This window comes from Centruroides vittatus, unplaced genomic scaffold, assembly GCF_030686945.1.
Source record: "Centruroides vittatus isolate TY-2023 unplaced genomic scaffold, ASM3068694v2 contig_1768, whole genome shotgun sequence".
NCBI lineage: Eukaryota > Metazoa > Arthropoda > Arachnida > Scorpiones > Buthidae > Centruroides > Centruroides vittatus.
In genome coordinates, this window is record NW_027121079.1 from 226,476 (window position 1) to 248,477 (window position 22,002).

The 22,002-nt window shown below is 33.6% G+C and overlaps 3 protein-coding genes across 3 annotated transcripts in view; 2 read left to right on the plus strand and 1 right to left on the minus strand.

The window, feature by feature from the left end:
• The window catches only part of LOC136969233 (zinc finger protein 271-like), a 320,380-nt gene that overhangs the window by 141,292 nt on the left and 157,086 nt on the right, over positions 1–22,002 (plus strand). The gene's annotated exons all lie outside the window — the stretch shown is intronic.
• Positions 1,678–9,283, minus strand: LOC136969220 (zinc finger protein 624-like). The gene is made up of 5 exons (XM_067263310.1): positions 9,146–9,283; positions 8,444–8,528; positions 7,397–7,548; positions 6,245–6,308; positions 1,678–3,071 (listed from the first exon to the last, which is right to left on the minus strand). The coding sequence occupies exons 1-5, from the start codon at positions 9,281–9,283 to the stop codon at positions 1,678–1,680; spliced, it is 1,833 nt and encodes a 610-aa protein (XP_067119411.1).
• Positions 12,498–13,151, plus strand: LOC136969222 (uncharacterized). The gene is made up of 2 exons (XM_067263311.1): positions 12,498–12,876; positions 12,956–13,151. The coding sequence occupies exons 1-2, from the start codon at positions 12,533–12,535 to the stop codon at positions 13,149–13,151; spliced, it is 540 nt and encodes a 179-aa protein (XP_067119412.1). The 5' UTR covers positions 12,498–12,532.

The following is a 22,002-nucleotide window of genomic DNA, read 5'->3' on the forward strand; positions in this document are numbered from 1 at the left end:
AATTCAACATTTATTATTACAATAATACAATAACTGATTCTGTTTTGTACACTTTGTTCGTCTGCAATTTGAGTAATTTTTAGACCTATAAATTCCCACTGACGTCCGTCCGTCCGTCTGTTGATCGTTAATCCCAAGAAAGAAGTCTGATACATTAAAGCTAAGATAAGGTATGGAAACGTGGGAAACACTAGGTCCAGATTAAATAAGAAAAAACTTACAATTTCCATTAAAAATCACACAATTTCAATTCAAAAATTTTTCCCCTCAAATATGTTAGATATACAGTATGGCCGGCACGACTCTATGGTTAAAAGAAAGCTATGATGTACAGGGGCAAGCCGCTACTAATTTAAGGTAAACAGCATACATTTTAATTAGATTAAAAATATCATAAAAAATTGCAATCAAGTATTGTCATTATGTCACAATAAATATTTGTTGGTTTTACGTAAAATTAATTTTAAAACATAATAAAAATACCAACAACGAGATAACACAAGAACACATCTATCAAGCTTCTCTGCACTTAAAAACAAAATTACGTTGATTGTAAACATCATCATAATGCTGGGATAGAATTTTTAATTTATTAATTTAAAATATACACTCTCCATCTCAAAATTATAATACCTTTGACCCTGTAAATTATGCTTTTTCGGTGAGCGAGAGTCGTGCCGGTCATATGTCTCTCCTTTCACAGGAAAATTTTCGTTAAATAACATTTGTGAATTTTAAGGCCATACAAACTACGTCTTTTATCCAGTCCTTTATCCATTAACACCCTTTAATTCCAACCAGGAACACAGAAACAGCCGGCGAAAATACTATCAAACACTGCACAAACGCAATTAAAAATGATCTTGACGCCGACCTGTTCTTGTAGGCTATGGCGTCTACAAACATAAGCAAGGTTGAGGCCGAAGTTTTAAACGCGAAGACGTGTACGTCGGACATTCAGCGCTGCTTTCCTGTAAGCCTAGAAGTTTGACAATGACGAATGTTGAGTATGATTCCACTGACTTTCCAAACGCCATTGTCAAACTTCTAGGCTTACAGGAAAGCGGCGCTGAACGTCCGACGTACACGTCTTCGCGTTTAAAACTTCGGCTTCAACCTCGCTAATGTTTGTAGACGCCGTAGCCTACAAGAACAGGTCGGCGTCGAGATCATTTTTAATTGTGATTGTGAATCGTTTGATAGTATTTTCATCTGTTATTTTTATAAGCGTTTTTACTTCAAGTTGCCTGCTGTTTCTGTGTTCCTGATAGAATGAAAGGATGTTAATGGATAAAGGACTCAAACGTAGTTTGTATTGCCTTAAAATTCACAAATGTGAATTAACGAAAAGAATCCCGAGCAAAATTGTATAATTATGAAAATTTTCAATCGAAATAACGTGATTTCCGGTGCAAACCTGAAGTTTGCAGACAGTTAATCGGGTCCTGCTGCCTCTAAGCGTTCCATATATTGTAACGACTTTCATCTCTCTTTTTCCGTTCTCGAGATTAAGGAAAGAGAGACAAACAAAGAACAATAAAAATTTATAGATTACGATTTATTCAAATTGCAGCCCAATTACGACAAACGAAATAACACAAAAATGTAATCAGCAAAATTTAAACCTTTTACCTATTATGTATTAAAATTGGTTCAACGTATTTCGCACAAGAAGTTCTATTCTGAAAGATGACCTCTCATGTGACGTTTTAAAGTAATAAACGAACAGAATTTCTGACCGCAAACATCACATTTCTTAACGCTCGAATCGGTATTCGTTTTCATATGTCTATTTAAAGTATCCCGTTTCCGAAATATCTTATTGCAAATTTCGCATTTATGAATTCCTCCCGGAGGATGAGCATTTTTATGATGAGTTTGGAATTCGACTTTTGACGAAAATTTCTTTTTACAAACGTCACAACAGAAGTGTATTTGATCCTTGTAAGCAAGTAGATGCTGCTCGAAAGCAAAACTATTTGCGTAAGTCCGTTTGCAGATATTACATTGGTAAGGTAATGGTTTGGGATGTATTTCTGAACAAGAAAATTGTAAATGCACTTTCAATTTAATTTCTGTTCTAAAACTGCCTTTACAATGGATGCAAATATGCACCTTATTTTCATGAACAGGTTGGTGCCTTAAGAAATGAGATTTCACGTAAAAACCCTTCTTACATATCTCACAAACGTAAGGAAGATTGTCTTTATTGTGAGAGCTTTGGTGACGTTTCAACTCAGTATTTGATAGAAAACGTCTGTTACACACCTTACAAAGATACGGTTTTATGCCAGAATGAATTCTCTGATGAAGGATCAAAGAAGATTTAGACAATACCTCTTTTTTACAGATATTACATTTTTGAATATGGATTTTTTTATGAGCTTCCAGCATATTTTTAGTTTTGAATGACTTACGACAATAACAGCAAGCAAACATATTCTGATGTTGAACGATGCGGTGTCTGACAAAAGTACTATTGCATTTAAAACCCGTTTTGCATACGTCACAAAAATACTTATCAGTTCTATCTTCGTGAGTTTTTTTATGTTGTCTCAAAGAGAATTTTGTTTTAAAATACTTGTTACATATCTGACAACAGTACTTGCATTCATCGGTATGTATAAGAACGTGTGCTCTTAAACACTGTTTTGTCTTAAACCTTTTGTTACATATTTGACAAGAATGATTTAAATCTTTATTATGAACAATTTTATGACCCCTTAAACAGCATTTTGTTTTAAAACTTTTGTTACACACCTGACAAGAATACTTCCGTTGATCACTGTGAGATTCACGATGAATTCTTAAATGGCTATTCGTTTTAAAGCCCTTATCACATATATTGCATTTGAAAGGTCGATCTTCACTATGAGTACGTTGGTGTTGTGTCAATTTTGATTTCGTTTGAAATTGCTTTTTACATATCTTACAACAATGAGATACTCGGTGACGTGTTCTGTGATGCCTCTCTAAATGGCCCCTTTTATTAAATATCTTATCGCAGATGTCACATCGTAAAGGTTTTCGCTTAGATACTTTACGATTTTTTGATAATGATAGCAAACCAACTTTTGTATGATCAATTTTGCTTTGTTTTTCGGTGCTGTGTTCTTTCTTGTGTCATCTCAATAGAAATTGCCAGGAAAATTTCTGATTGCAGGTTGTGCATCTAAATGGTTTTTTTCCAATGTGAAAGAACAAATGCGCTTGTAGTATTTCCTTGTTTACAAAAGTCTGTTTACATAAATCACATTTGTGCTTTTGTTTACAGTGAGATGAACGCGTTGCACTGAAGTATTTCATTTTAATCTTTCTTTCGATGTTGTTGTATTTTCTAATTGAAGGGGCAAATTTCGTCTTGTTTGCATTACAATTATTTTGCTTTTGACTTTTTGAATTGTGCTGAATATCGTATTCCTCAATCACTTCTTGTTCCTTTGCTGAAATTTAAAAGTTAAATACAATACTTTTTAAATTTATTTAAAATTATGTACTTATTGTATCTACATAATTCGACGTATAATAAACAATTTGAATTTTTAAATTTAAGTAATATTAAAATGTAAGTAGGTAAGAAAACTTGTGCATTTATGAACACACCATATTCCTTATCTATTTACCAGATTTTGTATATATTATATTGTTAAATTATAAAATTTATATGAAGTTTATGACGTTAAAGCAAGATAATAGCTTAGTTTTTGGTTGTAAAAACAAATAAATCGTGTTATTTTGTAGAATCGATTGCTGCTGAATTGAGCCTCTTATTGGAATTCCAAATGGGTCTTATTATTAAATTATGTGATAAATTCTCGTAATAATTCTTTTGATTTATGTAAAAAACATACATTTGTTTGCTGTTATATATAAGAGAAAACGTATGGAAATCGGTCAAAAAATGATCTCCAAGATTTTCAAATTTTTTAACTGAAGGACGTAGAGAAATAAAAAATAGAAAAATAAAATTGAGTTTTTCCCCTTTCGAAGCTAAATAACTGCTGCTTTTAGTCGAAAATTTTTTAAATTTTGCACCAAGGTTTGTTTCTTAGGAGAATGCTATTAAATTTCGATGACTAAAGGTCATGAGAGTGGGAAGATAATGGGGTTATGTTTTTTTCCAGTAGGATCAGACTTAATGACGATTTTTCTCGGTATTAGCGTTTACAATTTTTTATAAACCTCATCCGCACCTTCAAAATGCAGGTATTCCCATTCTGTAAGAGTTAAATATATAACAATTGTTTTAATTGTCGGAACGAAGTGACGACTAACACTTGACTTCATGCGTTTCTTGTCACATCATAACTCTAGAATGAATTGTCCGATCTTGATGAAACTTTCCAGGACGACTCAGTATCCCTCAACGATGAACGGGTTAAAATTTCAACTCTCAAAACTTGAGATAGGGGTCAAAACGAAGATCGCATTTTTATTCTATATGGATCATTTTTGAGAGTTGAAATTTTAATCAGTTAATCCATGTGTGATGTTGAATCGTCGTAGAAAATTTCATCAATATCGGACAACTCATTCTAGAGTTGTCCGATAATGATGTTGACAAGGAATGCATGAAGTCAAGTGTTAGTCGCTTCCTGCACGCACGTGTAGAAGCGTCATCTAGTGGTCGGAAAATATGACAAGCATTAAAACGGTAATTTTGAAAGGTAAATGTTATCGCTAACTAGATACACAACAAACATAAAGAATCTTTATAGAATAATAAGTTTTCAAAAGTTTTCGTTTTAAAACGTGGAGCAGCAGCGATCAATATTGATGATTTCACGATCCATTTTCTCTTTCGTCTTCCTATCTTTAGTACGAAATTTCGATCTCTAAATGGACAAGCTGCACTGAGATTCCAGATTGAGATGAAGTCGGTCAAATTCATCATCGTTGATGAAATGTCAATGATTGGTGCAGAAATGCTTTACATGATCGAGAGAAGATTGAGGAAGATAAACCCCGAGAAAGATGAGCCGTTTGGTAGATTCTTTATCAATTTGTTTGGTGATTTTCGTCAGCTTCCTCCTGTTAAAAATACTCCTCTCTACTCGAGTGCTTTTACAATGTAATGTCCCAACAAGGTAGGGACCTTGTTGGGACATTACATTACATTCGCATTTGATTCTTTTGAGAAGTTCATTAAACTTCGTAACTCTCATAGACAAAATTGAGCAGATAGTTTTTTCACAGATGTCTTACAACATCTGGCTTCGGGTGAAATCTCTGATACAGATCTGAATATTCTGACGAAAAGAAATCGAGCCTATTTATCCAGAGATGAACTTAATCAGTTCCAAACGGCAGTAGTGCTATATCCAACAAACGAGCAAGTTAAACCAAGCAACGAAGACTACTTGCAGTCAACTGGGTACCCTCTTGCTTATATAGCATCTGAAAACACTCCAGATATTGCCCCGCCTTCGTCCAAAGATGACTCAGCTCTCGGTCTCTCCAAGTATTTGTATCTCTCAGTTAATGCCAGAATCGTGCTGAGAGTCAACTTATGGGTGCAAGGAGGTCTGGTGAATGGTTCACTAGGAACTATACGCTACATTATATATGCTCCTAATGCTCGCCCTCCAGCTCTTCCTCTGTTTATTTTAGTGGAATTCGATAGCTATCAGGGACCTTTCATCTATGATAATCTGTTTCCAATAATCCCCATAACACGCTCTTTGAACGATGGCAGTATATTGCGATCTCGTAGACAGTTTCCCCTTACCTTAGCATAGTCGATGACTATACATAGAATCCCAGGGATTAACTCTTCCAAAAATTAAAATAGATATAGGGAAAAAAGAGACAGCTATCGGTCTTACCTATGTTACATTGAGTCGAGTGATAAAATAACTGACAGAGTATTTTTAGAGTTACAACAAAGATCGCTACGAGTCAATCTGTAAGTCCAAGGCCCGTAGTGATAGTCAGAATTTCGTGAGGCGTTGGCATAGCAATTAATTAATGGCTTTTCTGACCTTATACTTGTACCTTTAAATGATCCAATAAAAATCAAGTATATTGTTTAGAACGAATGATTGTTTGTTTCTTTTTTTCCTCATAATCTAGAAAATAAAGGCGTGAGCATCTTCGTTCCGACTACACGCTGATACAGCGTTACTTCACTAGTAAAATGTGATAACAGATGGCGCCATGATAATTTTAAATGTAGCATAGCGCTAATATTACATGTAAAGTCCGATCTTCAAAAAAACATTTAACAAATAAACTTGTTACTTACTTTGTACATTTGTATCATTTCTGTTAGAATTTCTGTCGGGAATGAAGAATTCGTTCTTGACAGGCTAAAGAATGTAGAAACAACACAATATGTTATACATGAGTATAATTATTTAAGTCCTAAGTGTGCTGTTGTTCATTAGAAAAGTGCATTAAAACTAAATTATTTCTTATATATTTTGTAGAATTTACTTATTTCTTCGATTTTGTTTACAATGCGACATGTGGGCAATCTGCTGAAAGGGGGAGTTCCCGGAAGTGCTTTCTAAAGGAAACTGGCCTCTACTTTGGTGTTACAAAGGAGATTAAACCCGCAGAATTCCGTTTGCCCAGCCCATTGATTAATTTTATTTTAGATTTAATTAATTAATTTTGATTTTATTTATGGTTTTGGTTTCTATATAAAATGGCTACTTAGTACGCTTTAATTTGTTGATATCTGCAAGGTTTCAAAATTTTTTATTAAGGTGCCTTTTCACCTTAACGTAAAAAGAAAAATAAGTTGAAAATCTCTGTATCAGACTGTTATTATATTCAAAAAATTAACAATTTTACCAAGTATATAAGTACAGTACAAGTGTGTGGAAGTGTGTGGCCGAATTGTCAAAGCGGTAAAGTTTTCGTGGGTAAAGTTGTCTCACGTTAGTGCAAGTTAGATAATTAAGCGAAAAAGCTGACCATTGAAACTTATCGCTTTAGAATGCATAGAAAACTTAAAAGTATATCTTGCATTATATATGAATATTCAAATTCGTAATTTTGGAAAATATCACTCCATCGGTATCTATTCAAAGTACAACAAAATCACGAGGCTGCAATTTTCAAATTGCGGGACTGTCAGTTCCTACTGTTGTTCGCTCGTCTTTCCTAAATTTCGAAAACGGAGTTAAATAGATAAAAATGGAGACCAAATATAAAAAAATAAGGTTCTAGGCACTGAACTTCCGGTCTGGACCGGAAGTCATGTAAGTTTTATGAGACTTCTGGTCCATACTGCGGTTACACACGTGATATTATTTGTCATTACACGTAAGAAATTATTTGTTTGTTTTAAAGACACTATTAACACAGTTAAGAAACAGATATGATTCGAGGTAATCGAAAGGGTTAACTTATAAAATGCGTAAAATATTTCGCAGTTTCTATCACTTACCTTTAAATCTTCGTATTCATCTGGGAGATAAACAACGTTACAATCTTCAGTTTTTACATTAAAATTTAATCTTTTCAAAACAACTTTACATTCTGATTTTATGCCGTGTTTAACGTCACATTTCTCCTCTTTTATTTCTTCTTTCTTACAATCTGTATTGGAATTTACAAAGTGTTTACGGTTTAAAAAATCCTAAGCGCAGAATTGAAATAGATAAAACTGATTTTAGTTTTAATAATTTAGAATAAACATTAGTTAACTAAACAATGTAAAAATCTAAGAACGAAATATATTTGTCACTAGATTGTCGTAAAGAAATTATAGTCACTACCGTCACTGTCCATTTAATACTAGATTGTGATATGGCAGAGTTACACATTACATATGACTTTCATTTTTCATATTATTATGAGGTTTATTTTTAAGAGAAATTAACTTCGTGACACAACACGCTATCACTTTCTTTCGTTAGGATAAATAAGAAGCAGATGGTGAACACGTAATTACTGTGGTATCTGTACGAACTGAAATTTAGTGCCACGTATAAATATACAGTAAAATCCGTTCAAAATATAAACCTTCATAAACGGTAAAGATTCTTCACAATGCTGCCACTTTCTGTGTTAAATAAACCTTCCAGAAACTTTTAAAATATTCGGTTTAATCAGGTTTTACTGTATTTTAAAACTATTATTTTTTTTTGGTGTACTAATAACACTAGATTAGTTAGTCACATTAGTTAGTCATTATATTCACAACTAAATTAACTATAAATCTTGAAGTTTGGCAGGAAGAATTTATATATAACGTGTATAACATTCAAATTGGGATTTCTCTGTTTTACGACACTGATAAATTGATTGATAGCCTTAACTCTATCAAGACCAAATATTCATTAGGCTATATTAAAATATATTTAATTTCATATGCACCGTATATAAAATATTTGCAAAGGTTATTCAATTCTATTAACTAAAATGAATTTATTTATATTTTTCTAATCAGTAGAATCATATTTTTATAGTGTTAAAGTATGAAGCATCTTACCTATTTTACTATTAAATCCAGAATTATTCCAAATACTCGAATCTGTTCTGTTATTTGTTGAAATTGAATTTTTATGAATATTTACCTGAAACGATAGAAAAATTATGTTACATTATCACACAAATTAAATTCTATATAAGAATAAATACAAAATAATATTTAAACTGAAACATAAACTTTCGCTCAATCCATAAATTCTTTCAAAATAATAATATTTTATTTGCATTATTTTTGTATGTTTCGTTATAAAAATTCGTTCACTTAATTAAAATCTGGAGCATTTTCATAATAAATACAATAAGTAAGAACTAAACATACAGAAAATGCTGAAATAAATATAATAAATTGCATGATATGTATAAAATTTAATAAAATAAACAAATGTCCACTTAAGATCAACTTCTCCCCTCCCCATGAAGTTATAATGCGCCACTGTTGAACTGTCTGTTTTAACGACTTCAATAGAGCAATCCATTCAATTGTATCGTTTATAATCACGATTGATAGTAATTCAAATTAGTATTTATATCTCGATGCTCTCAATTAACACCGTTAGGATTATTAAATAATTAGATCAAATGTTTCTCGCCTCTAAGGGTCGAGTTATAAACTCCGTAACGTAACCGTATCCGTATTCGTAAATGTTCATAACTCGACCCTAAAGCAACGCCGCAATCTTACAGAAAAGTATTTTTCACTCACCTCTGAAGGTTCCGATTTAATTGTTTTATAAAACTTCACATCTGTGTTAAATTCTTTCTTGAAATTCTTTAAATCGACTTGAAAGTTTTCTTCGTTTCGTTCAATCGTAAAGTCCGAATGTTCTTTTTTTATTTTCATATTCTCAATTTACGATACTCTCGTGTATCAACAGTCTGTATTCAATCGAAGAATGAATTAATTAATAAAATGTTCATTCGAAATGTAGAGCAAGTAACAAAGAGAGACGAGTAAACTTATTACTATTGTTCGTGTTGTAGCAGTAAACAAGGGGTGCACCCTCAAGGTTAACGGAAGACACTCCAGTAGTGACACGTCAACAGCACACGTGATACCTTGCAGCTATAAAATCACGTGTTATATGGTTAATAGTATGATTCTTAAAACGCATGTATGAATGATCGTAGTAAAAAACTAAAAATGAAATATATAATCATATTCTTAACATCTAAACATTTTCTGGTTCACATTATATTACGTAGCACATTATATTACGTGGCGAATTGTCCTTTCATGGTCAATTTACACAATGCTTGAGAACGAAATGGTAACAAGTCGTGAACATTTCCCGAAGCTAATTAAATATTGACATTTATCAAACAGGTAAAAATAACTGATCGCACCTATCAGAACCAGTCCTGTTTCAAGCATGTGACGATCTGCTGAAAGATTTCCATCTATTTTCCTGTCAGCAGACGTCGTTTGTTTGTTTTTATTAACTTATGAAAACCCAACACCTGGGCGATCTGTCTAGATGGATGCCTCCTTCCGGAAGGTCGTTTTAAGGTTAACTTGGCCCCTATTCGTTACAGACGTGAAGAAAATCCGGTAAAATCCATGTGTCCAGCCCGTCCTGGCCAGATGCGAGTTCACGACCGAACTGCCAATGTTTTTTGATCGGGCCCGCTTGGCCGCTGATGGTCCGGCAGACGTCGTATTTGAATCACTCTAATTACGGCTCCGAATGTAGCTTTGCATGCTTTAAATTGCCGTTCTTTTAATTCGGGCAGTTACATAAATCATAAGCATTGCATTATAAGTGATATGCAAGAATGTGGTACTTGCATATGACATAGACATTCATACGAAAAAATTCAATGCAAACTTAATATTATGCGAGGATCCAAAGCTCATAATTTACTTTAAATCTGTTCGATAGTTTTCCCTACACACTTTGAAACTCACACACTTTGTATCTTTACCGTACATTGTTCTCCAAATCTAGAAACCATTAATGGCAACGTTTCTTTACATCCGTGTTAAATAGGAGAGGGTAAAATTGTCAGTGACCCCAATCTTTGCCTATGATCACCTTGACGTGTGGGTAGAGTAAAGGTGTTGTTTTGACAGTTCTAATTGGAGGAGTTCCGCAATATGCGGGAGACTGTCTTTAGCATAGAAATTGTTGCCATTGTAAGAGAGAGTGTAGCCTCCAAAATTTTAAACCTGCGACGAACGATAGACGAAAAAGAGGGAAGAAATTCGAAGCCGAAAAGACAATCGCCGATTTAGAAAATAATTGCCAAAACATTGCAAAGGCTAATCGAGGAACGAAAGATAAAATGGGTCATGTGTCATGTCTCGAGTAGGGTCAAAATTAATAAAGATTTTACTCGTTATTAACATTTATAATTTTTTCAATAACTAATCTCTACCCCCAAAATCAAGCGTTTTGACATTTTAAATTATTAGAACTAAAATCAGTTTTATTTATTTACTAGCTGATAAGCCCGGCGTTGCTCGGGCAAAAAACGTCATATTAGTTTCAAATGAAGTATTTTAATTTTAATTCCACAGTACTTCTTTATATACGATGTTAGTTGTTTTGCCTTCTTTGCTAAGAATGGCCAAATTTTTAGCAGAACTAACTCTGGAGCATGCAACATAAAACTGATCATGCGAGAAACAATTCTCTCTCAGATCTACTCCAGCATTTTTCAAAGTTTGCCCTTGTGCTTTATTAATCGTCATAGCAAAACATAATTTTACGGGAAATTGAAGCCTCTTGAATTGGAATGGATAATCAGTTGGAATTAAAGGAATGCGAAAAATAAATACTGATTCACTGTGTACCAAATTTCAACTTTACTATCCGTTTGGGCTCTGCGCTGATTATTATTATTATTATTATTATTATCAACTCGTCTCGATTATATTATAAATTCGTTTAATTCTTTGCTTAGAATTTTTAAAACAAAAACACTTTGTAACTTCCAATACAGATTGTAAGAAAAAGGAAATAAAGAGGAGAAATGTGACATTAAACATGGCATAAAATCAGAATGTAAAGTTGTTTTGAAAAGATTGTAAACATGTTCACCTCCCAGATGAATACGAAGATTTAAAGGTAAGTGATACAAACTTCCAAATATTTTACAGATTTTATAAGTTAAATTCGCATATTACTTTTTGTTTATTATTAATAGAGAAGGTGAATATAAACAATTTTATACAATTATTCTGTAAATTTAGATGTATTTTGTATTAAACAACAGAAGTAATTTAATGGATTTCTTTGCTTTCTTTCTTTTCCACGATAAAAGTCCGAAGGGTGAAAACTTTGACGGCCGATTGCAGAGACAGAGATTACGTTAAACGACGTTTAACAACAGAACGGCCTATAGACGTTGGCTAGCTGAACCGCGGTTAAAAATGCATTGCAAAGACGAGGACCGTTTATTTCTGAACGTCGTCTAAACGAATCTCGGCAAAACATTGGCTGTTACTTTCTTCGCCATTACTCCCTTGTTTTAGGAGTAATTCAGCCAATCAGATCATTCGTGTGACGTCAGAAACATGGCGACTGTGTCGAAAACGTGTAGGAACTTTTCGGTAGAAGAAAAGAACGTCCTGGCGGAAATTATTAAAGATTATCCCGTAATTGAAGAGAAGGGGTATGATAACCGTACTCTAGCGTAAAAAAAAACCGCATGGGAGAAGATTCGAAACGAATTCTCTTCGTCATTTCCCTGTAGAGCAGCTCGTACAATAGCACAATTGAAAGGCAAGTATGAATGTAAAATATTCATTTCAGATTATAAGATGTTAGTTAATATTTTTTACCAATATTTTTAACATTAATAATATCAAAGTAGAATAATAATTCAAAATTTTAATAAAAAGAAAATAGAAAGTTACGATTATTAATCACCTAAATTAAATTTATTACAATGAAAATTACTTTGTACAATCTATATTTATGTGAAAGAGTAAGGAAAAATAGTCCGAATTCTAGAACTCTATTCTGAATCAAGATTTCATATCCTACTAATCCCTACTTCCATTTATTAGATTAATAGATTATGTAAATATACAAATATTAAAATAGCATATTTAATTTAAGAAAAATTTACTAGAAAAGTATATCTTATGATCTATGTTATAGGTTGCTGGAAGCGATTAAAAATAGATGCCAAAAAAGAGGCAGATAATAACCGACGTGCTGCACATATAACAGGTGGAGGACCAGCACCATTATCATTGAATCCCTCCACACAAGTGGTTTTATCTGTTTTGGGTGACAGTATTGAACCATTACCCAATCCAGATGATCCACCATCGCCACTTATCGTTACATATGAAAATATTGAATCACTTACAGATACAAATGAACACTCTAATTCAGCAATATTTTCACCTGTAGTGATAAGTGATGTAGCTGTCAGGGAAAATGTGAACGTGGCAGATGATCCACCACCACCCAAAAGACAACGGTAAATAATATTCAGATAAAATAATACTAAATATTAATAATTACTTTCTAAAAAATAATGATTTATATTATATTTATAGCATTAATTCATTAGAGAAAGCCCAAATCCAGCTAATAGAGGAGGGCATAAAAACAGAGAAAATGAAACAAGATACAGAGAATATAAAACAAGATACAGAGAGGAAAAAGCAAGAAGCAGAACAACTTAACATAGAGTTATTAAGATTAAAAAAGTTGAAACTTCTGCAAGAACTAAAATTATTAGAAAATAACTAAATGTATTTAATAAATATTAAAACGGCCCTTTTCAGGGCCAACAACTTTAGTTAAGAGTGGTCATATCATATTAATAAACAATTAGATGATGGGAGAATATCAAAGAAAAAATATAAGAAAATAAAGATTATAATTATCATGACTAGGGTGAGATGTCATCATTTTTAACTGTCATGGTGGCTTTTTTGAATGTTTTATTGAATGTTATATAAACATTTTCAACAATGCCTGATGGAACTGTACTTAAGGAGCAAGAAATACATAAAATTTATTATTTGAGTGGTTCAGGCAAGTCTCTGAGACAAATTTCTGTTGCTGTAAATAGATGTACGAATGCTATTCAAAATGTTTTCCAACAAGGTAAAAATTATGGGCAAAAAAGAAAGTCAGGACAGCCTAAATGTTTAACATCAAGAAATGAGAGAGAAGTTTTTAAGCTTATAATTAATAAAAGCAAGTCAACAAGGCAAGCTGCTGCTGAATTACCAATAGATTTATCTCATGTGACTGTTTGGAGAACTTTAAAAAACAATGACAATGTAATTTATTTAAAAATGAAGTTGAAACCACCTTTTTAACTGCCAAACACAAATCAATGCATTTAAACTGGGCTAATGACAAGATGGGATGAACTGAAGAATGGTTAGAAATAGTGTTTAGTGACGAGAAGAAGTTTAATTTAGATGGCCCTGAGTGTATAGTTTAGGCTCATCCAGGGCTTTGTCCAGCCCAGAATAGATCAGGTTTGAAATAAAAACGGCAACCTGATAGAGTCGTCCCTTGGATTTGTAAGAGAATAAATTAAATTTTTGAGACCCATCGAAAACGCGATGGTTGTAAACTGTTTGTTTATTTAATAAACAACCTTTTTGGATAAATTAAATATTTATTTTATTTAAAAACACTTTCATTGTTTCGATTCCATAATCGATTTACGATAAACTAGTATCTATCAAACTAAACAACAGGTTAATTATAGATGTACCTGTACTTACCTTTAAAAATTAAGTAATCGCACTTAAGTAAATTATATAAACTTCCAATTGTTATCACTACCGACATAATAGCAAGAATAATGCTACTGTGTAACGAAACCGCTCTTTTATATTTAGAGGTAAGTATAAGCGAGTCTATGCATGTTCAAACGCAAGCTGAAGCAGCGCTCTTCTCGCGTGCTAATGCTATTCTATTCAGAGAAGTATATGCATGTTCAAACAAGTTCAAGCATCGTCCTTTACAAATTCTGCGTTAATTTTTCAATAATAGTGTAAATACTTTTAACATTTAGACATAAACAATATAAACACGATACGCACCGTAAATTTTTAGAGAACGAAAACATTGATACGTGAAATTTTCTATTAATTGAGTATTTAACACATCAATATTTTCCTCAAACTTATAGCCAAAATGCTGTCCCTAAACTTTGGCGCCCCGGACAAATGTCCGGGTTGCCCGCCCTTAGGGCGAGACTTGGTATAGTATAGTTCTGTAGCACGTGTCAAATGGAGTTCTTGTACATAGTTGTTAGATCTGAAGGTTAAAAAGTAGCGTGGTTGTGCTCCAAAAGTAGCGGATTTGAACTGTTTGTAGCCCAAACAATAAAACTGAATTATTTTGCAACTATCCACTTTTACTAATGAAATAAGTTTGTAATATATATATGGACATTCGGTGTATCTCCATCAATTTTCTCTAAATCAAAGCGAGTCATTCGCAGGTGCGGCGATTCATTTTTTGAACTTAGAAACTTAGCGACTGCGACTTTTGTTTTCAGTTTTAAGGCCTCTCTGTTTACACTGTATCGAAAACTGTTGTATCTGTTAGACTAGTTTAGAGATTGTCGGAGAGATTAGTAAAAACTAGTTAGACTCGCGTAACTGTTATACAACAAAGAATACACAAAGATTACACTGTCTTGACTCACGGAAGGTCAGCGCTGGAAAGGGGAGTGTGAAATGAGGTCACCATCCCCGAAGGGTTAACAGCGTCACCAACCTTTTATTACGTAACGGAAGAACGTTTACAAAACATCGCGACACAATTCGTTGTACGTAACGATGTCGTATAACATTTGACAATAATTTCGATCGTTGATTTCAACAATATCAAAATTTAATAACTTTTGGATCACGTATTGGGAGAGAAAATTGGCAATTCCAACAAGATAATGTTGCCATTCATGCATCAAAGTCAACTAAAAATTGGTTTGCTGAAAAAAAATTAATGTAATTGATTGGCCATCACGGAGTCCTGATATGAACCCAGGAGGCCGGATGGCCTACCGCTCTGGGGGACCCGGGTTCGAATCCCGACGGGTCGAAAAATTCCCCGGAATTTTTCGGGGAGTGGTCCGTCCGGTTATGTCGGGCCCCGTCCCTCACCACCCGGTCGCCCCATTGTGGGCCTGGCCGAACCTATAATGGCTTGCAAAAAGAGGCCTTCTTAGTGCCCACAGGGCGGAAAGAGTTAAGAAAAAAAAAAAATATGAACCCAGGGAAATGTTAACAATGGAAGTGGTAAGAAAAAGCGACGTGCAATGTTTACAGGCGCAGATGCGTTTTTGCGGGAAATCGAACATATTTTCAGACCAATCTAAAAATTTTCTAATTAGTCTGGAAATAGGGAAACCTAATTCTTGCATTCTGTGAAAAAAGATGAGATTGGCTGTAATGTAATAATCTTAATCTTCGCTGTCGTTACTTTTGCCCGAGCAACACTGGGCCTATTCACTACATTTTTAGTAGACGTTTCCTTTTTTTTTAGGTTTTCCTTGGAATACCTAAGAAAAGAAAAAAAAAAGGAAACGTTTACTAAAAATGTAGTGAAATCATCAAATTAGAGAAAGGAACGTTCTAAAACAGAAGTAGAATCAAGAAGTCAAGCGGGAAAAAACAGGAAAACGAAGTAAAAGTACAAATAAATTTGTGAGTAGCATATTTTCGTTTTAAAAAAATAATTAAAAATAGGCGCATATTGATAGATATATGAGAGGAAAAAAATTAATAAAATTAGCAGTGTTAGTGGCAATGGATTGTGGATTACTGGAGCGAACGACGGATAGAAAACGGAAGCAAAGTATCTTTATCTTTGTTAAACGTTGCAACTTTATTTATACAATTAAGTGTAATGAAATTAAATAAAACTTTATTAGTTTTGTATGATACAATAAATATTGTGCGATTTTATATATGAAAATAAAAAAGTAGCGTATTTTTAGGAATTGTAGCCTGAAGGTAATTATTACTAGAACAAAAAGTAGCGTGTCGCCCAATTTAACATTTTTGTAGCGAGGGCACTTAAAAAGTAGCCCAGTCCGCTACTTGTAGCCCAATCTGGCAAATATGTTCTTGTATCGTCATACAAAGACTATTCCAGAATAGAACAATTACACGTCATATCCCAAATCTTTATTGGCACATTCATACGTCACTAGCCTTTTGACTCCTGGATTTTCGAAAAAAACGCAAAAAACGACAAGCCCTGAGGCTCCTATTTTTTGTAAAATAATTTAAAATTGCCATATTTTTTTGAATTTTGCGCTAGAGACGCGCTGTCTTTTTATTTTGTCTATAAACACTTCTGTCTCTCTTATTATCGTAGTTGTTTTTATAATTGACAAGAAAAAAATTTTAAAAAGACAAAAGTTGGACGTATTTTCATTAAAAAAATTAATTTCAAAAATTGTATTGTTTAACATACTGGTTACAAAGTTGAAGTGTTTCTGTGTCTAACAAAACAAACCGCGTTATTCTAGCTGCAGTAGAACCGGAGATGTTTACATTCAAAGTTGTGATTTATGACAGGGGAATGTCAAGTTACAGTGCTGTCATGGCGTCGGCTCCCCGGTGCGATAAGCGATACTTATTTTTTATTATTTCCAATCATTTAAAATTTAATAAATGTTCGCAATATAATTACTTGGATTGGCTTTTGTTTAGGTTGTTTGACTGTGCACTGACAAAAGAGTTCATCTGTAGTCATAAATATTCTGGGAAACTCCACCTTCCTATAATAAGTATATGGGAGACCTTCTCGCCGCTAATTGGCTTTAAATTTCTTGTTTATATGCTTTTTACTCTCTAATTAGTCGTGTTAGAGTTAATAATAGCTCTGTAAACAGTGGGGCCCGATTCAGCCGTAATATTGTTACGTACAAAACGTTTCACGCGTGGCACACGCGCCGCTTAGCGCGCGCTACAATGATATAATCGTTCCTGTCTCAGCTAGTGTCCTTGAATGACCGTTTGAACATCTGTTAGAGTTATTTATAGCTCTGTAAACAGTGGGGACCGATTTAGCGGTAATCAATGTAATAAATGAACCGTAATTGCAGTTTACGTTTCACAACGCGATGGAGGATCATAATATCGGTAAGTGAAATAAAGCAAAAAAATCATTCAAAAAACATAACTTTATTTTGAATTCAACGTATGAAGACCGAATAAATCGTTAAATACGTAGTATCCTATGACATGGTTTCACGCAAACACAATACGTTTTATGACATGAGCCACAAGCTGTATTTCTTGAGGGCACTAAATGCAGGCTGCACGAGCCTCAAGCCGCAAGCTAGACTAAACGGATTTTATCGTGAATCCCCAAATTTTTATTGGCGGAACCCTTCCGCGGAACTCAAGTTGGGTACCCCTGGTCTAATAAGTGCTCCCACTGCATAAAATCACTGAAAACTGTTGATTCTGGGTTGGTGCCTGGTCAATGAAGTTTCCCGAGTTACTTCACGTTTGTAACACCTAAATAGAGATCAGTTTCCATTACCACTCTCGGGAAAATCCATTTCAGCAGATTACCCACATGTTGCATTGCCATATGCAACCGTAAATTAAACCGAAAAAGAAAATGAATAATTTCTACAAAAAAAATGTAAGAAATAATTTAGCTTTAATGCGCTTTTTTAATAAACAACAACACATTTATGATTTACACAATTCTTTTCATGTATAACATATTGTTTTGTATTGTTTTTACATTCTTTAGCCTGTTGAAAACGAATTCTTCATTCCCGACAGAAATTCTTACAGCAATGATTCGAACGTACAAAATTCTTATATTTTTAACTATTCCAGAATGGGAATACCTTAATTTTGAAGGTAGGGATGAGTTGTATAAAAAATTGTAGGCTAAATACTTATACCAGAGATGTCCAACCCGCGGCCAACTGCACCCTAATTTTTTAAGGTATATTTTCATTTATATTGGTAAAATATGTGGTTAAACTTTTTCTCGTTTCACTGGATACACTTTGATGTCATAATGACGTAATTGGTGTTATAGAAAATTGTTTTATCTAGAGAACTGTTATGCATGTGAGGTAGTACATACTTTTGTAAACAAGTTTTTTCGTGCATGAAAAACAAAAAACTACTGATAGAAATAAGTTGAGTAATTCCCATTTAACTAACATTCTTAGAATTAAGACTAGTATCATAAAAGCAGATATTGAAAATATTATAAAAGGAAGGCAATATGGAAAATCGCATTGAATTTATTTTTATTTTGTGCGACTATAATTTTTTTTTTACTGTCAATAATACAGTATTTTTGTAATAATATATATTTGTTATTAAAATCTGAAGTTCACATTTTCAACTTTTTAAAAGCATATATTTATATAAAGTACCTTTGTGGCCCGCTGAATATACCTAAATTTTTAATTAGGCCCATTAGGAAAGAAAAGGTTGGACAACCCTGGCTTATACCAAGTAAAATCGTCATTAAGTCCGACCCTACTGGAAATACATACGACCCCCATTATCTCTTCACTTCGTCGATTTTTAGTGATGGTCTGTGGTGTTTCGATTGTGAAGAAAACGTAGATTGTGTGTGAGGATGGAAAAATAATATCTGAAAAGTACGAAGAGCTGCCGAACATCGATTTGACCGTTCGACCAATTGCTATGAATCTCAGCAGTTACGTTCAAATATTTTTAACTTACATCATGTCGCATGTCCCACCCAAAATATCGATTGCATGAAATAGCACGAAATAGATGCACCATTACTGCTACAGGTAACACATAGCACTTGCCTACACGGAGTGTAGTAGTGTGTTTCATCACAGTTATCGTGTTAGCAATAAAGTCGTGTCAATGATCTGACTCTGTTCGGGGAAAATTTTTGTATTGAAATAACGTGACTTGCGGTACAAATCAGAAGTTTATATACAGGTAATCTGATTGTTTCCTCTTACGATTTCAATGTCTGTACTCGACTTTCATCTATCTAGGTCCGTTCTCGAGAATAACTTCTGTGCTTTTGGTTTAAAATTTCTGAAATTAAGCGGGGAGGTTTGTATTTTAAGGGGGTTGATACTATCAAACTTTCATGGGTGAAAATCGAGGGTTTAAAAAGTTAATTCGGATCGTGTGTATCTCCAGTAGATTCGATGACGATCTTACTCGTTATTAGCATTCAAAATTTAATATAAAGAATCATTCCTACATTGAAAATTAAGTTTTTTGCCATTTTATAATATGTAAACAAAATTTTTTAAAATAATGTATAATAACAGCCAGAAAAATTTTAAATTTTGTTTGGAAAGTTCAGCAACTCCTTGCTGGTTTATTTTTATAAAACACATCATTTTGTACAGTGATTTAATTTATAATTCTGTAAATCATATATAGAATACAAATTTTCTACGAAATGGATAAAGAATTCTACACAAATATTTTATTTATCATAGTAGAAAATTTTTTATATACAGTGGTACCTTGACTCACGAGTTTTGGCGTAAGCGTGCCAAGCCAAACTAGTTTAGAATTATTATTCAAGTATATTAATGAGTGGGTTAAAGTGTACCTAGGTAACCCCAATGGCAGCACTTCCGACTGTTCGTGCTCCCGACGGACTCCTCCCGGAGGGGAGCCGCCGGCAGGCCGCCCAGTGTTTAACGTCACTAGTTATTGATTCACGGTAGTTCTTGAATAAAAGCAAACAAAGAAACAGTATCAACGGTAAAATATCAATTAGATGAATAAATATTGTTCATCTAATTAATTGCCTTTTAATTTTATTTTAACCATTAATATACTTTAATAATTATTCTAAACTAGTTTGGCCTGATACGCTTACGCCAAACTAGTTTGGCGTAAAATCGGGTTTTGCCGGTAACATATATACACACTCACACGAACAACGGCTTTTATATTAGTAAATAGCTAGGAGTAACGCTATTGAATTCATAAGATCCATAGTTCATTATTAACATCATAACAATTGCTTCGCCACGTTCACTTTTCTGTGAGCGGCCATTTTTATTACTGTGAGGGGCTAGCCGGGATACGGAGTTTGTTAAACTCTTATACAACTTAATCGGCAGCTAATCGGTTGGATTAGCTCTCAGTCGTCAAAAGGGATGGCTTTATAAGTAAAAAAAAGCGGAGATGTACGATTGAATAATCTTTTCTCCTGTCAGGCTCCCGATACCAGATAGGGATGAAATTTGCGCCCTACTACGCGTTTAAATCTATTTATAGATTTTTGTGACGTCCAAGTGACGACCTCCGAATAAATCATAGAAGGGACTACTTCTCTATACGAGTGGAAGAATTCGACGTTATTATTATAAGTTTGTCGAATTGTTGGGCTTTTAACATTTCCATCGTTACGTAACACTTCCATTGTTGACACTTCCATTGTTACTTGACATATCCATTGTTGACACTTCCATTGTTGATGGAAGTGTTAAGACTTAATCCTGTCCCTCTTCCCCGTGGGGAGGAATTTCGAAAAATCCCTTCTTAGTGTGCATTCTCGTGACGTACCCTAACTGTGTACCAAATTTCAACTTTCAACTCCTAACCGTTTGGGCTCTGCGCTGATTATTATTATTATTATTATGTTGGGTTAAGTGAGATATACTCGGTTAACACCGGTGGCTGTGTACTATGCCGGACCAAAGTCAAGGCATAGTAACCAAAACAGAAATTAAAGAAGTGTATCAGTATGTGTGTCTGTATTCAGGAATTTTCTCACAATATGACATGTATTCAATATAGTGGCCTTCTGTAGTGTGATGTATGTGTTTCTATTCAATTGTAATGTGCCCAGGCTTTTGTGTAGTGTGTGTGGTATGATACCTGTAGAGGAGAGAACAACAGGTACAATAAGCACCCTATCCATCCTCAACACATGCCTTATTTCCTGGGCGAGTTCTGTGTACTTGCTAATTTTTTCAGTGCATGCGTTTTGTATATTGTGAGTGTTTGGAATGGATATGTCTATAATGTATGTGATTTTATTGTGTTTGTCAGTGAGTGTGATGTCTGGTCTGTTGTGGTAAATTGTTTTATCTGTGATTATGGCTCTGTCGTAGTACATTTCGTGCGTGTTGTTTTTCAATACTGTCTGTTTATTATTATTATTATTATTATTATCATCAACTCGTCTCGATTATATATATAGAATGTAAAATAAATATTATCTTTTCAACTAATTCTAGATGATAGCATGTCCGATTTTTCCACTGACACAGACACATTTCCGAATCCAATCCTAGTCTTGATTTTTTTAACTAGATTTTTTGTCTCAAATTTAAAGCCTATCCTGAGCCTATCCTAGCAAATTTATCAAATAGTATCAAATTTATATAATTATAGTAATATAATATATAGAATTTACTCGTAATAAGAATATAATACAAATAGTAATAGAATGTAGTACCTACCTTAAAATATCTATAATATATTACGAATAGTCACTACCTAACTACGCTTCTACAAAATACTATACTGTTTTTCGGGATAAATAGGGACACAGGCTCAGGTTAGGCTTTAAATTTGAGACAAAATATCTAGTTAAAAACATCAAGACTAGGATTGGATTCGGA